Source organism: Lichenostomus cassidix, chromosome 7, assembly GCF_008360975.1.
Source record: "Lichenostomus cassidix isolate B80296 chromosome 7, HeHo_3.0, whole genome shotgun sequence".
NCBI classification, from domain to species: domain Eukaryota; kingdom Metazoa; phylum Chordata; class Aves; order Passeriformes; family Meliphagidae; genus Lichenostomus; species Lichenostomus cassidix.
This window is the reverse complement of record NC_139488.1, coordinates 32587009-32600055: the sequence shown is the minus strand read 5'-3', so window position 1 is coordinate 32600055 and position 13047 is coordinate 32587009. Positions and strand designations below refer to the sequence as shown.

The following is a 13047-nucleotide window of genomic DNA, read 5'->3' as shown; positions in this document are numbered from 1 at the left end:
CACCTTGTATTTCTGCAGCCTTTGCTATCAAACATGTCAACCTCAAGCTAATTTTATTGCAGCAATATTTTGCTATGGAATTCACAAAAATCTGAAAAACATCATCCAGTGGGAAATCATAAGCCTTTTTCTCTTTTTCTACCAAGTAATATAAAGGAAAATCACATCAAAGAAGTGTTACTCATTATAGGTCAAGGTAGGATACTCTTGCAACTCCCTGACAGAGCTGTTGGTCCATTTCTTTCCTACATCCTCTGCCCAAGCAAAAAGTGCAACAAATATAAACCAGCATTTTCCCATGCCAGCAGAAGAATGTACTGCAGAGATGTAGCTCTGCTTGTTGGTACCAGCTGTATTTTGAGAGGGCATGAGTCCCAGCCAAACATGTCTAAACAGCTGCCTTCCCTTAGTGTGTGCACCCATGATTAGAGAGATATGAGTCTGCTAATCCAGCCCTGATTTGGGAAGAAGGATTAATATCTAGGCACCACCACAAATAAGCTTCCAGAACCACAAAAAAAAGAGTCAGTTGAGGCTGCTTAATCAGGTAGAGATGATTCATTTGAGAAAACCTGTGCCATGACCTTTCATGAGTCTCTGAGCTCAGACAGGATGTCAAATTTTTATGAAGAAAAGAGGTGTAATCAATTAGTGCTCATGATGACCTTTTAATAAGTAAATGGTTGAGGCAGACACTCATTCTGAACAGAATGAGAAATTGGATTTGTATGTGTGTCTAGTGCTGCCTTGGGAAGGTGATGAAATCCACCTCTGTGCTTGATCTATTAGCCTACTCCAGCCAAAATATAACCTCAAAGGAGTTTGTAGCCAGGTAGGGGTCAGCCTCTTCTCCTAGGCAACAGTGATAGGACAAGAGGACAGAACCTCGAGGTTCAGGCTCGACATCGGGAAGAATTTCTGCACGTGAAGAGTTGTCAAGCTTTGGAACGGGCTGCTCAGGGAGGTGCTGGAGTCACCACTGCTGGAGACATTCAAGAAAAAACTGGACGTGGCACTCAGTGCAACGTTATTGTTGACAAGGTGATGAGCGGTCAAAGGTGAGACTCCATGATCCCTGAGATCTTTTCCAGCCTAAACGATCCCGTGATACACACGCACACATACATATGCACAGCTGGAACAATGTGGAACACGGGGACGCAGAATGGGTAAAACTTGCAGAGGTTTGTACATCCCCCGAGGAGCCAAGGATCGGTCACCCCGCTGCATGCGGGAGCACAGTTCCCGCAGACGAGGCTCGAGGAGCCGGCCCGGACTCCGCGCCCCCCCGGCAGCGGGAGGAGGAGGAGCGGGGGGTTTCCGCGGAGCCGGTGCCGAGCCCGGGGCCGCGACAGGTGCGGCGGCGGCCCCCGGCCGAGAGCAGCCGCCAAGCGCGGCCGGCGGGACACGGGGCGAGCAGGGGCGATGCGGCACCTGCCGCGCATAAAAGTGATGGAGCGGCGGGGCGGCGGCGGGCGCCATGCGGGGCGGCGGGGGCGCGGCGGGCGCGGGCACGGCGCGGGGGGCCGCGGGCGCGGGGCGGCGGCGGAGGGCGCGGGGCGGCGGGGGGCGGCGGGCGGCGGCCAACGCGCGGGAGCGGGACCGAACGCACAGCGTCAACACGGCCTTCGGCGCCCTCCGCCGGCTCATCCCCACCCGCCCGGCCGACCGCCGCTTGTCCAAGGTGGAGACGCTGCGCCTGGCGGCCAGCTACATCTCGCACCTGGCCAACGTGCTGCTGCTGCAGCAGCGCCGGCAGGACGAGGCGGCGGCCGCCGAGCAGCCCTGCCCGCAGCCCTGCCCGCAGCCTTGTTCGCAGCCCCCGCAGCATTGCCCGCAGCCCTGTCCGCAGCCCCCGCAGCCCTGCTCGCCACCAAGCGCCTCCGCGCCGCGCTCCATCTGCACCTTCTGCCTCAGCGACCAGCGGGTAAGGGCTGCCTTACGAAAGCCTCTCTTGGAGCTCTCTGTTGGGACGGGTGGTTATGGGTATCCCCCGCAGGTTTGGGATTGACCCAGCCAAGGGTTCGGTGCTGTCCTTGGTGCCTCCTAACGTGTGTTTTTATCCCTCGAACAGCACCGAGAAAGAGAGAAACCATCAGCTGGTCCAGCCGTAAGCGGACTCTGAACAGGCTGAGGGTCTCGCAGCACTGCTGCTCTGACTGTACTACCGCTCTGGGTAACATCGCCTCACTCATGCTGCATGTTTACATTTAAATAGCACAGTCCTAAACGAGTTACTTTTTAAGCCTACGAACTTTGTTTCATATTGTGAGAGGTTTTTCAGGGTGTTTTGCAAATGAAATTCTCTGCCGCTGTTGAGACAGTTGCACCTGGTGCGGCAGCTATTTTAGCGCGAGAAATGTTAAACCTAAGCAGCCAAGCCCTGATCCTGATGCCTCCCGAACCTGTGTCGCATGATGAAACTTGAACTTCCAAACAGAGTGTCCCCTGTCAGGGGAAGCTGTCATGAACACGCCGTGCCCAACGCCTCCAGCCCAGCCCGGGCTGCACGCAGCGCTGCCGCCCACTGCTCCAGCTGCACGCCAGTCCTTGGGGACAGGGGCTGATGCCGACAGCTGACATGCTTGAGAGGTCTCAGCGATGCTGGAAGATTATTTTAAGGTGTTCACAGAAAGTCGGAAAACTTCCAGTGAAGGCAGCACCGTTGGCTGTGCACAGGCACAGCAGCGCGTCGGCACGGGACGTAGCCAGCACAGGAGTGGAAAGGGGAGAAGTGCAGTGTAAGCGATGCTCTTTTCTTATTAACAGTGCGAGTCGTGCCAGTCCTTTAAATAGCACGGGATATTCCTAAATCTGGCTGGCAGGCACGGGGTAGGGAGGGTTTCCCAAGAGCTTTTACCCATCACACAGGTCATTCCCAAATTGTGCCTGTACATCACTGAGGTGGTTTATCTCCCCTCAGTTTACTAACTTGTATCTTTTTTTTCAGAAGTAACTCTAAAAGGCAAATAAGCATGTTATGTTTTCAGTTTTGGACATTAGTAAACCCCATTAATGCTGGATTCTAAAAAGTACAGAGATAGTTTATTTTTGCCATGTTTTTAATAGCTATTTATAATATAATTAATTAGGCTTTAATTAATCTTAACTTGTTACTTTGGGAGGCACTCTGTACTTTTTAAAAGCTTGCTAACAGTACCACCAAAAAGTGCTGCAAAGAAAACTCCTTTTCCTTCCCCTGACACCATCTGTGCTCCTGGCCAGCCTTGCTGCTTTAGCTAAAAGTGAGGGCTGAAGAGGCAACACTGTTGTTCACTTTCTTTTCTGTATAGAATTTTCTCTTCTTCTCCTGATTAAGTGCAAAGCAAATTCTAGCAGTCATTATGAAGATCTTGGCAAGAGCAAGTTTGGCTATTCAATTTACATGATGCTCATACAACTTCGCATTTTTAGTTTCTCTTCTCCCTCCCCAACACACTTTGACTACCTGTTCTGTAGCACAATGAGAAGAAATCTGCCGTACTACAGGACCTGCAACAAACTTCTCCTTTGAGTTCTACCAAAACAAAATACCCAAGCAAAGTCCCAGCGATTCCACATCACATCAGTCTCTTCAGTTATTAAAAGCTACAGGCTATATTTTCCTGGATTGAGAAGAGTTTTTTTGTTTTTAGAAGGTTTCTATCACTAATCTTTTTTTAATGGGGAACTTTAAATTGCTGCCAGTTTATGGTCTTTGTTTGCTTTGGCACTGATTTGTGAAGCTGGAACTCTTTACAGCTTTGTACAAAGTGCTTTTTAAATTTTTGTGTTGTGTCGGCCTGTGTGTGTGGATATGAGATCTACAAACATGTCTGCCTGGATTGTTTTTTTAATTAATTTGAAAAAGTTTGTCTTTTAAAAAGTTATTTGCTCTACAGTTAAAGCTAATCTTACACTTAGGCCCTACATTCTTATGAACATATCAAACCAAAACATCTGACCTCTTTATAGACATTATACATTAATTTATTCATTTAGATGTATCATTGCATATGATACTCTAAAATGGCAAAACATAATGCAGTTTCAAACAATCTTAGGAAAATTTTGCATTGAGTATGCTCTGAATTTTGAAATTTGTAAGACAATAAAATTATTTATTTCAGATTTTCAAAATGCTGTGATTTTGTTACACTTTTAAGAGTTTTTAGTGTAGCTCTTGGCAAATGAAGTATATTTGGATTTAATAGGATACCTTTATACTTAGTTATTAAAGGCAATGAGTACAAAATGTGAGGTCCACTTTTGTACCAAAGTATGAGCTGAAAACTCATGACTTGAAACTCTCATAAATAATTTCTACAATCCTATAGGAATTTGGTGTTGTCACTTTAAATGGGATTTTTTCTCCCTAGTTTTGTAAAGTCTTTATACAAAACACTTTTCAATGACAAAAGCAGAAGCAGGCCCTTGCAACTTGGCCTTCTCTCCTGTTTCATGTGGCTCAGTGTAACATTTAATTCTTCTCTCTTTACTCAGGATAAACTGTTGCATTCAACTGGGCCTGAAGATTTTTTCAGGGTTTCAATTACTAAATAATACAGGAATTTCAGTAACACTGATTGATCGTGGCAGAAATTAGACCCCAGAGCACTGTGACCCAAATATTTATGGTATAGACAGATAATATCTATCCAAAGCAATTATAACCGTGATTCCTCTGAGGAATATTTATATATATGTAACTCTGTATTTAAATGAGGAAAACTGGGGGTAAATCCTTACCTTTGCTGAAATTTATTTATAATGTAAAACTTCTCTCCCCCCAGGAGCAAAAAGAAAAAAAGATACAGGATTGAGCTGTTACTCTGTAATGGGTTTTCTATAAATCAAGGGAAAAAGAATTTAATTTCTGGAGACACAGATGAATTGAGGGCTCAGATTGCACATATAAAGAGCTCATCATCATTAGGTGTTCTATTGAGTTTTTACTATATGAGCTTGTGTGTTTTATCAGTCCTATTTTTTCAGTCATGGAGCAGCATTATTCATGGCATGTGCAAATCTAGAAGTCAAAATTTTAAGGGTGTCTGAGAGCAAGTAGCTTATTTGATGGTGAGGCACTGGAATGATGTGAGTTTTTCCAGAGGTGCCAAACAGCTCCTGGTTCTGCAGATATTGGGGTTTTGATTTATTTGTGAGTGCATTCTGTTCTGTATGTATGAACAGAGGCATGCCTGATGCCAATCCCAGCTTTGTTTTCCTGTAAACACTTGGCTATTCAATTTACATGATGCATGAATAAAGCAGAAACAGTGAGATATACACCATTTGGTCTCAGATTCCATTAAATTATTGTTAAAATAATCCAAGCATAGTATTTTGTATAAATCATTGTACTCAGCCTGCTACATCACTGTACAAAAACAGCACCAAGCAAAGTGAATAAATTATGTTGTTTGATTTTACTGGTTAAGTTTAAAGAAGCATTTGAACATAGTTCTTGGTTATTTAGGAATTAATCATAATGTAAGTTCAAGTAGTTTCATATGTTAGCTTCTATTTTCACTTCTGTTCTACAAAACAGAAGTTTTCTTTCATGGAAAATCTGCTTCTTTACAAAAATCTGTATTTGTTTGCTAAATGTGATTATATTTGCTAAAATAAACAGTATTTTCGTTACTAATTTAAACAATAAACTGCAAACATAAAGAGGGTAGTTCTCTTCTTCAGCCATTTCAAGATACAAGTATTTAATCATTTTCTTTACCCTTTTCAAGTCTACCTCTACAAGATTTCAGCAGCATATTGACATGTGTATGAATGTACCATGTGTGTGCATTGGCAGGAGGGAAGGGAAGTGGGTGGAAAGCTTCGGAAAATGAAAAGAGAGTTTCTCTGCTCAGGGCCTGTGCTATATCCTAAGTGCTAAATACAGGAGGAGGGAAAGGATGGAGGAAAAACAGAGGGAGAAGAAAGGAAGAGGTTGATTTATCCATGGAAGCTGATCAGGTTTAATGAGTCAGTCCATAAGCAAAGAGTCCATAGTGTTAGCAATCACAGTTGTGTTTCTGTGCTTTGGCCTGTTGCACTGTGAGGCTGTAGACATTACATTGGCAAAATATCACCAAAAATTACATAAAATCTAAACTGACTGCCTAAATAACACCATGAAAAAGAGCATAGTAATGTTTTGATTAATAGTAAGTGCTACTGGATAATATAAGGTGAGTAGAAGCAATTTATGTAAAATTAGCTAAAATGGACAGAATGCTACAAAGGCAAGAAATCTGGGAGCTCTTACACCAGAAGGCTGACGAAAAATGTTTCTAAAGAATCAACATGAGTATTGAGGGGGAGGAAGAGAAAATTATTACTGGGATAAAAAACACCATAGAGTTTCATGAAAACTTAGGTGGGGAAAAAGCCATTACTTAATAGTAAGAAGAACTAAACTGGCTGCTCTGGACGTATTTCTTAAAAAATCTTTTCAAAATTTGAATCTACATTCATATCCAGGCAGCTGAGGTTCTTCTTTCAAGTGAAATCTTTTAGCTATTACAACATTATACAGAGTTTTAGAAACCTTGATGATTCATCCCTCTTTGGAAGTTGTACAGCAAGGAACACAGGCTTCCTCAGGAGAGGAAGGAGAAAGAGAAGGCCTGGATAAAGAAGAATAACCAGTAGCCCACCATGGAGGATATTCCCTGTGATGCCAAGAAATCTCCCTCTTTGCAAGGATTTCACATTTTGATACAAGTAAACTATCATGCACAAAAAAAGTGTGTTCCTCATTTTGGTGATAGATAATGTGCTCATGTAACAAAAATACTTAAGACACAAGTTGCTTCAGAAAGGCCTTATCTACTCTCTTTCATTTACTATGTTCTCATCACAGTAGTGTTGTGAGGTTTTAATTAAACATTTGGAAACTGCTTTGTGTTCTTCCAAAGGAGAAGCCAATACAAATAAGACAATTACACTGAAATGGGTGATGAAACAAGGAAGTGATAAAAGTAATTCTACTTGTTATGGCATCTCTCTCTAACATCCAATTGTCTTTCCTTCACGTTATTAAAATAAGACCTACTTTCCAAGCATATGTATGCAGATCATTTTTAACTGCAAAGATTGCAGAAACAGGTAATTCTTTCAATAAGAGAGTGGAGCTTGGTGGGAAGGGTAAGCATCTGTCAGGCCCAGATAAGATCAGACAGCTGTGCTCTATCCTGAAAGGGTGCCATGAAGCTCAGTTGTCCTAGGGAAATAACATCTTCAGTATGAAAAGCAACAAAATGCAGTGAAGTCTCCAAACAAACAAGTAGTGAGAAAAGGAATTCTTAGAGCTCATTTTAATCTAAAATACCAACTCTATATCAGGTGAAAAAAAATGCAGGATGAGAGGAGGATAACACCTTTACCAAAGAGTAAAGACTAGAGGGCAGGAGGATAATTTCATTCTATGGTGTCAAATTAATCCTTTATATTAGAAATAAAGGTGACTTTAGCAACAATAATCACTACAGAGAGCCACTGGGATGGTAAGAGGGCTGGAACACAGGACAGTCAGGACTTTCTTGAAACAGAGACAAGAAAGCCAAGGAGATGGAAATCTTAAGAACAGTTTCACCACAGCTACAGGGGATGGCAGAGCCAGGCTTTTCCAAGGGACATACAATGAAAGCACGAGTAGCAATAATAATAAGTTGCAATAAAACAATCTTTCTTTTACTTAAGGAAGAATGCTTCTCACCACAAGCATGGTTAAGCACTGCAACAGGTCATCCAGGGAGGCTGTGGAAGCCTATTCCTTGGAGAGTCTCAGAACCTGATGGAGTGAGGCCCTGAGCAGTCTGGTCCAACTTTGAAGTCAGCCTTGCTTTGAAAATGGAAGATGTATTGGATAACTCAAAAGGTCCTTTTCAATCTAATTTTTCCCATGGTTTTATGAAAGGATGAGCTCACGGTTCTCTGGAAAGGAAGTTTGTAGAACAGAATAAAAAGAAAAACTTGAAAAATGCAAGGACTTCACAGGAAAAATCTGTACTTTTGGTCAGTGCCAGGATCTGTTGTTCCAGATGAGATGAGGGGCATCCAGGTATGCATATCAATGGGAGAGCAAAAAAGATTCCTGCAGAAAGGAGAAACTCAACAGGCCTAAAAAGGGGATTTCCAGAAATAGAAGCAGTCAGAGGCAGGGGTCTGTTTCTGTCAGAAGGACTTCTCAGATCTGAATTAGAGGTTTTAAATATTTGTTTCAATTAAAGAGGTTTTAAATATTTGTTTGGAAGATGGTTAAATTTACAGGCGACAACTTTGGAGGGCAGATTAGAATCAGGGATTAACTCATAGAAAAATTAAATGAGATATGTTCTTGAAAAGATCCATTTCAATGTAGAAAGGCAGGTAGTGCCACACCTGGCAGGAATAATGCATGGCACAAACATATGATGGAAAATGACAAGCAGAAAATTATTTTTGAGGTGTTGCATATCACAGACATGACAAGATTTTGCAAAAAAATGTAAACCCCACACTTAATGCACATCTCACCAAACCCCTTTTGTCAATATTTTCTATGATTATTAGAACTTCCCCAAGTTCTATCTGAAATGTCTGGCTGGGTGGAAAATCTGTTATAAGTTGTAAGATAGAAGAATACTAGAAGTAGAGAAGTACATAGTCTTAACTACTCTGTGTGTGCAAATGAAATGATGGAGTGGGACTTGAGATTGTGAATGCCAAACTAGGTAACAGTGAAAGGGGATATCTGTATCTTATTAACTAATAAATGTCTCTTGAAGACACCAGCAGTTGTATAAAAAGAAGTTATGAGACCCTGAAGTTTTCAAGGATAACATTTAAAGAACCTGTGGTGCTGCTCATGGTTGGAGCCTGAAAATATGCTAAACACATGAATACACAACAATTAGAATATCAGAAATGCACAAGAGAGTTTTTAGCATCATGGTAAGAGGTATAACAAAGTAATTCAAGAGCTATCCATGGGAAACAGGGGTCAGGCTGCAGGGAGCATGGTCCTATTGTGTGTTGTTTTGTAACCACTGCAACCGATTATTTTTATTTGCCACACTGCACAAAGAAAATCTGAGTGGAAAAGACAGGCTTTAATAACAGGTGCTGTGAAAGATAACAGCATAAGTGAGAGCTTCTGGCTGATGTAAGAGGCAGTCTCTGGAACGCTCAGTATCTGGAGCAGTGTTAAGCACCAACCCTGGAGCAGCCAAGCATAGGTCAGGCCCACTGAAGCAACAGCAGCAGCCAGCAAGAGAGACCCAAAGAGAAACAGCCAACAACAGCAACTCACAACACTCCTGCACCGCACAAAACAGAGCTGAGTCCAGCCAGAGGCAGGAGAAAAATCAAAGACCACTTTTCTGCTACATAAAACATGTTAGTGCTTATTTTAGCCTCTGCAATGAGGTGGAGCAGAAATAAAACATACATTATGGGGTGTCTCTGCATTCCAGCAAATGCTGCAGCTTTGCTGTGCCTTCCATCACACGGGACAATCCAATGGCACACAGCAGCTGTCACCAATGTGTTGCAAATGAGCAGATCCTCTCCTCTGCAGAAATTGTTTCTCTCTGCCACCTTGGTGTGTTTGCCTATACTAAAGTGACCCAGCCTTCCCTAGGATGGGAAATGCACAGGAAAAATTACTTGAAAAATCACTACCATTAGGAAAACACCGCTGCTCTTGAAATGTTTTTATTAAACTGGTTAAACTGCTTAATTAAAACTATTTAAAAGGCCTAGTCTCATTTCCATTATGGACTTTAAAGATCTTATGGCCTCAAAGAGTACAAAGGGGTCCAAAATTCTCCATAATGTAAATAAGAATTAGCGAATTTATTCTCATTGGCATTATTTATAGTTAGTGATTTCATGTTGGCTTAACTATGGTCTGATTCTAAAAGGCTAATAAATTCACTCCATTATTCTCAAGATCTGCTTCTTTTTCCCAACTAGTTTAACAGATGCTAAAAATAAAATCTAAAAAAAAAATTAAAAGTGAAAAGAAAGCTTAAGAGTCAAAGTAATGCAGAAAATCAAGGCTGTTAAAAGATAAAGCTGGGCAATTGCTGCAGCATTGATTCAGAATTGTTGCTCACCACCTCCATCTGCTGAAAGTTGCTGTCTGTACCAGCAGAAACAGATGAAATCCTGTAGGTTCCCCCTGATCCTGGACTGATCAAACAGCTTAAACTATATCAGTAGCAGTCTCAAAGAATGCATTAGACAGTTGGTTCTGGTGGTTAAGACTCTGGTTCCTTTTGCCAGCTCTGCTGGTCCTTTATTCTGCCACAAGCAAAAATAATCCTTTCGAAAATTGCACAGTTGGGAATTGCTGGAACTTACCTCTTAATATCTAAATTCATTTGATTTTCAACAAGATTTGGGTCTTTGAAAATTAAATTAAGGCTTTATGGGGGAAAAAAGTTGCTAGGATTTAGATGCTGAATAAAAATGACAATGCATAGGGACATCGACATCTACACACACAGACACGAACACCCTTCTGTGTATGTACTTCCAGATCAACCATGACCTGAACCACACAAAAACTGACCAGTGTAGAAAGGAGCAGGAACAGAGAGACCATCTTTGTGCATTTCAAATTGAGAAAATGATCAGACTAATGAAGAATAATTGAAAGGGGTGAGCATCAGCGAAGAAGTGATGAACAGAGAATATGTGTTTGCTACCAGCTTACTTTCTTAAAAACACTGACAGGGTATCCTAATCCACCCCTGCAGAACACGACCAGCCACACACAGGGAGAAAGCTGGGAAAGAAGCTCTGCTCAGTGTGTTTGTGTTCCTTTTTCTACTCCCAAGACATAGAATTGAAATGCAGGTTTCAGTAAGTTAGCTCAAAGCAGCACATTCTGCAGTTTCTGCCTAGCAGGTCCCCAACACACAACTGCTGTTCCACAACCAAATGTCAGCAGAGCAGCTGAGCCACACACAGGCCTGGGAGAGAAAGGGAGAGCTCAGGAGCCTGGAAGGAAAAAGGAAATCTCAGTGCCGACCAGGGAAAATAACAAAAACCCTTCTGTTTGGCTACTTGATGACATATGGTTTGAGCTTCCTTGTGAATCCCTCTCAAGTCAACTACCAAGCAAAATTGGAATATTACATCAGATAATCCCAATTTTTTTCAGGCTTGGTATTCCACTTGCTCCCATTTTAGGTGGAAATGAAGCCTACAGCCCAGTTTGCCTCCATGTGTAAGGATATGTTTCTAACAACTCTGTGTCACCTTGGAAAATTAAAATAGTGCCTCTTGTTCTGATTGTATATGAAAGTATAGCTAAAACAAATTTCATGGCGCTGATTAAGTGTCGTGTTCACTAAACTTTCCAATCCCATTATGGATCTTTCTATATTGGTGTTTGCGTAGGCTGCAAGGTGAGTAAGAAAAATCAGATTTCAGGTGCTCACAAGCATGACAAATAGGCATTGAAGTGGCCTTGAGCACTGTGATGTAGTAACAGAGAGGAAATTGAAGCATTCAATATTCTGAGGTGCCTGAGCCCTCTGCAGATGGCTCTTGGATAGTTGTTTGTAATCTAGCAAAAAAATCATCTGGTTTTGTAAGGGCTTGTTTTGTTTGTTTTGCTTTGACACTGTCAAAATAAATAATTTTAATGCAGGCAGCATAATGTGAGTAATAATAATACACACACTAGCTTGCAGCTCTTACTTTAGGTGCTCATCTCTAAATGAAATCAGTGCAAGATTTAGCAAGTCCCTTGTACAAGAACAAATCTCCAATTCTAGGAGGCTACTGTACATTTCTGTGTTAATTAGGAGCTTTGTGGAATTTAATTCAAGGTTGCTGACAGAAAGGCTTGTGATGAGGAGTATTTTAAACCTGTGACTGACAGTGACAGCAGTGCTGCAGTCTATTGCCTTAGTTGGACTGTGTGTTCTGCCCATCTTCATACCCCAGCACTTCATTAAATATCTTGATGTTTAATAGCTCATGAAAAAAAATATATTTCTGTATGTTAATCTTTGTATCATTCTGCATTTTATAATTGGATATATAATAAAAATGCAGAAATGGAATTTTATGCTTTTATTTTGGGGCCTGTTTCTATCTGGCAAGTAGACCTGTGGAAAGAGATGGATTCATAGTTGAATAGATGATCAGAAAATATTTATATATTATATAATCCATTTAGACATTCACTTTCAGTGAATGGAGACAATATCAGCTTGTCTGATATTAGATGTCATTAGTACATGCATAAAGATAAATTTTAATCTGTTATAATGCAGTGAAATTATGGGGGTTTAATAATTTTAAATTAAGAGCTTCACTGGTTTAGATTTTCATATACATGGAGGTGGTATAATTCTGAAATAAATTTTAGTATTAAAAAAGTCACAAAATAATAGTGAGAATAGTGATATTCCTCTTAAAATTGTCAGGCACAGTGAGACCCAGCAAAAAGTTTTGATTTAACACAAACCTTCCTGATCTTCCAGCAAAAATAATTCTGTATCTTCAAATAAAATTGACTCAGATTAGGTTGTAAATCTAATCAAATGTGTAGAACACATAACAAAACAGAGCAACAAATTGGCTATTACTTAGTAATGCACCAGCATTACTAGTGTAGTAATTACTTAGCAGGTGTGACCCTGCTAAGGTCAACAGCCAGGCACTTTGTTCAAGTATGGAAAGTTAAAAATAGCCTGTGCTAGTGGAGTTTATATAAATTGGTGATGTACAGTAGCCATTGAAGGCGAGTAAGAGTGAAAAAGTGTATTTAATTACCTAAAATTTAATTGACCTGGACAGGAGAAAAATATGAAATATGAACAAGCCAGCAGCTTTATGAAAGAAATGAAGTGGCACTTTATAAGACTATTAGAATTTCTATTGATTTGCTGAATAATTGTGTCCTTGATTATTTTATCTCTCTTTCCACACATTCAGCCATCCCCTGCAAATGAAATTTAATTATTGTTTAGACAGAATCTGAGCACATCCTCAAGCAAAATAGTACAACCAGCAATGGCACAACAATTCCACAGCTCCCTGCAGCAGTACACAGACTCCATC

At 41.2% G+C, this 13047-nt stretch overlaps 1 protein-coding gene across 2 annotated transcripts; it reads left to right on the top strand.

Annotated features, from left to right (window-relative positions):
• Nucleotides 1–764: 764 nt before the first annotated feature.
• Nucleotides 765–7965, top strand: LOC146434924 (basic helix-loop-helix transcription factor scleraxis-like). 2 transcript variants are annotated; one of them, XR_014853542.1, is made up of 3 exons: nucleotides 765–1927; nucleotides 2075–2741; nucleotides 7684–7965. XR_014853542.1 is itself a non-coding variant. In XM_085067135.1 (2 exons), the coding sequence occupies exons 1-2, from the start codon at nucleotides 1481–1483 to the stop codon at nucleotides 2123–2125; spliced, it is 498 nt and encodes a 165-aa protein (XP_084923261.1). In that variant the 5' UTR covers nucleotides 765–1480; the 3' UTR covers nucleotides 2126–5692. The 2 variants fall into 2 exon arrangements, 1 of the variants encoding a protein (XP_084923261.1); XM_085067135.1 differs by lacking the exon at nucleotides 7684–7965 and having other exon boundaries at nucleotides 2075–5692.
• The last annotated feature ends 5082 nt before the right edge of the window (nucleotides 7966–13047 follow it).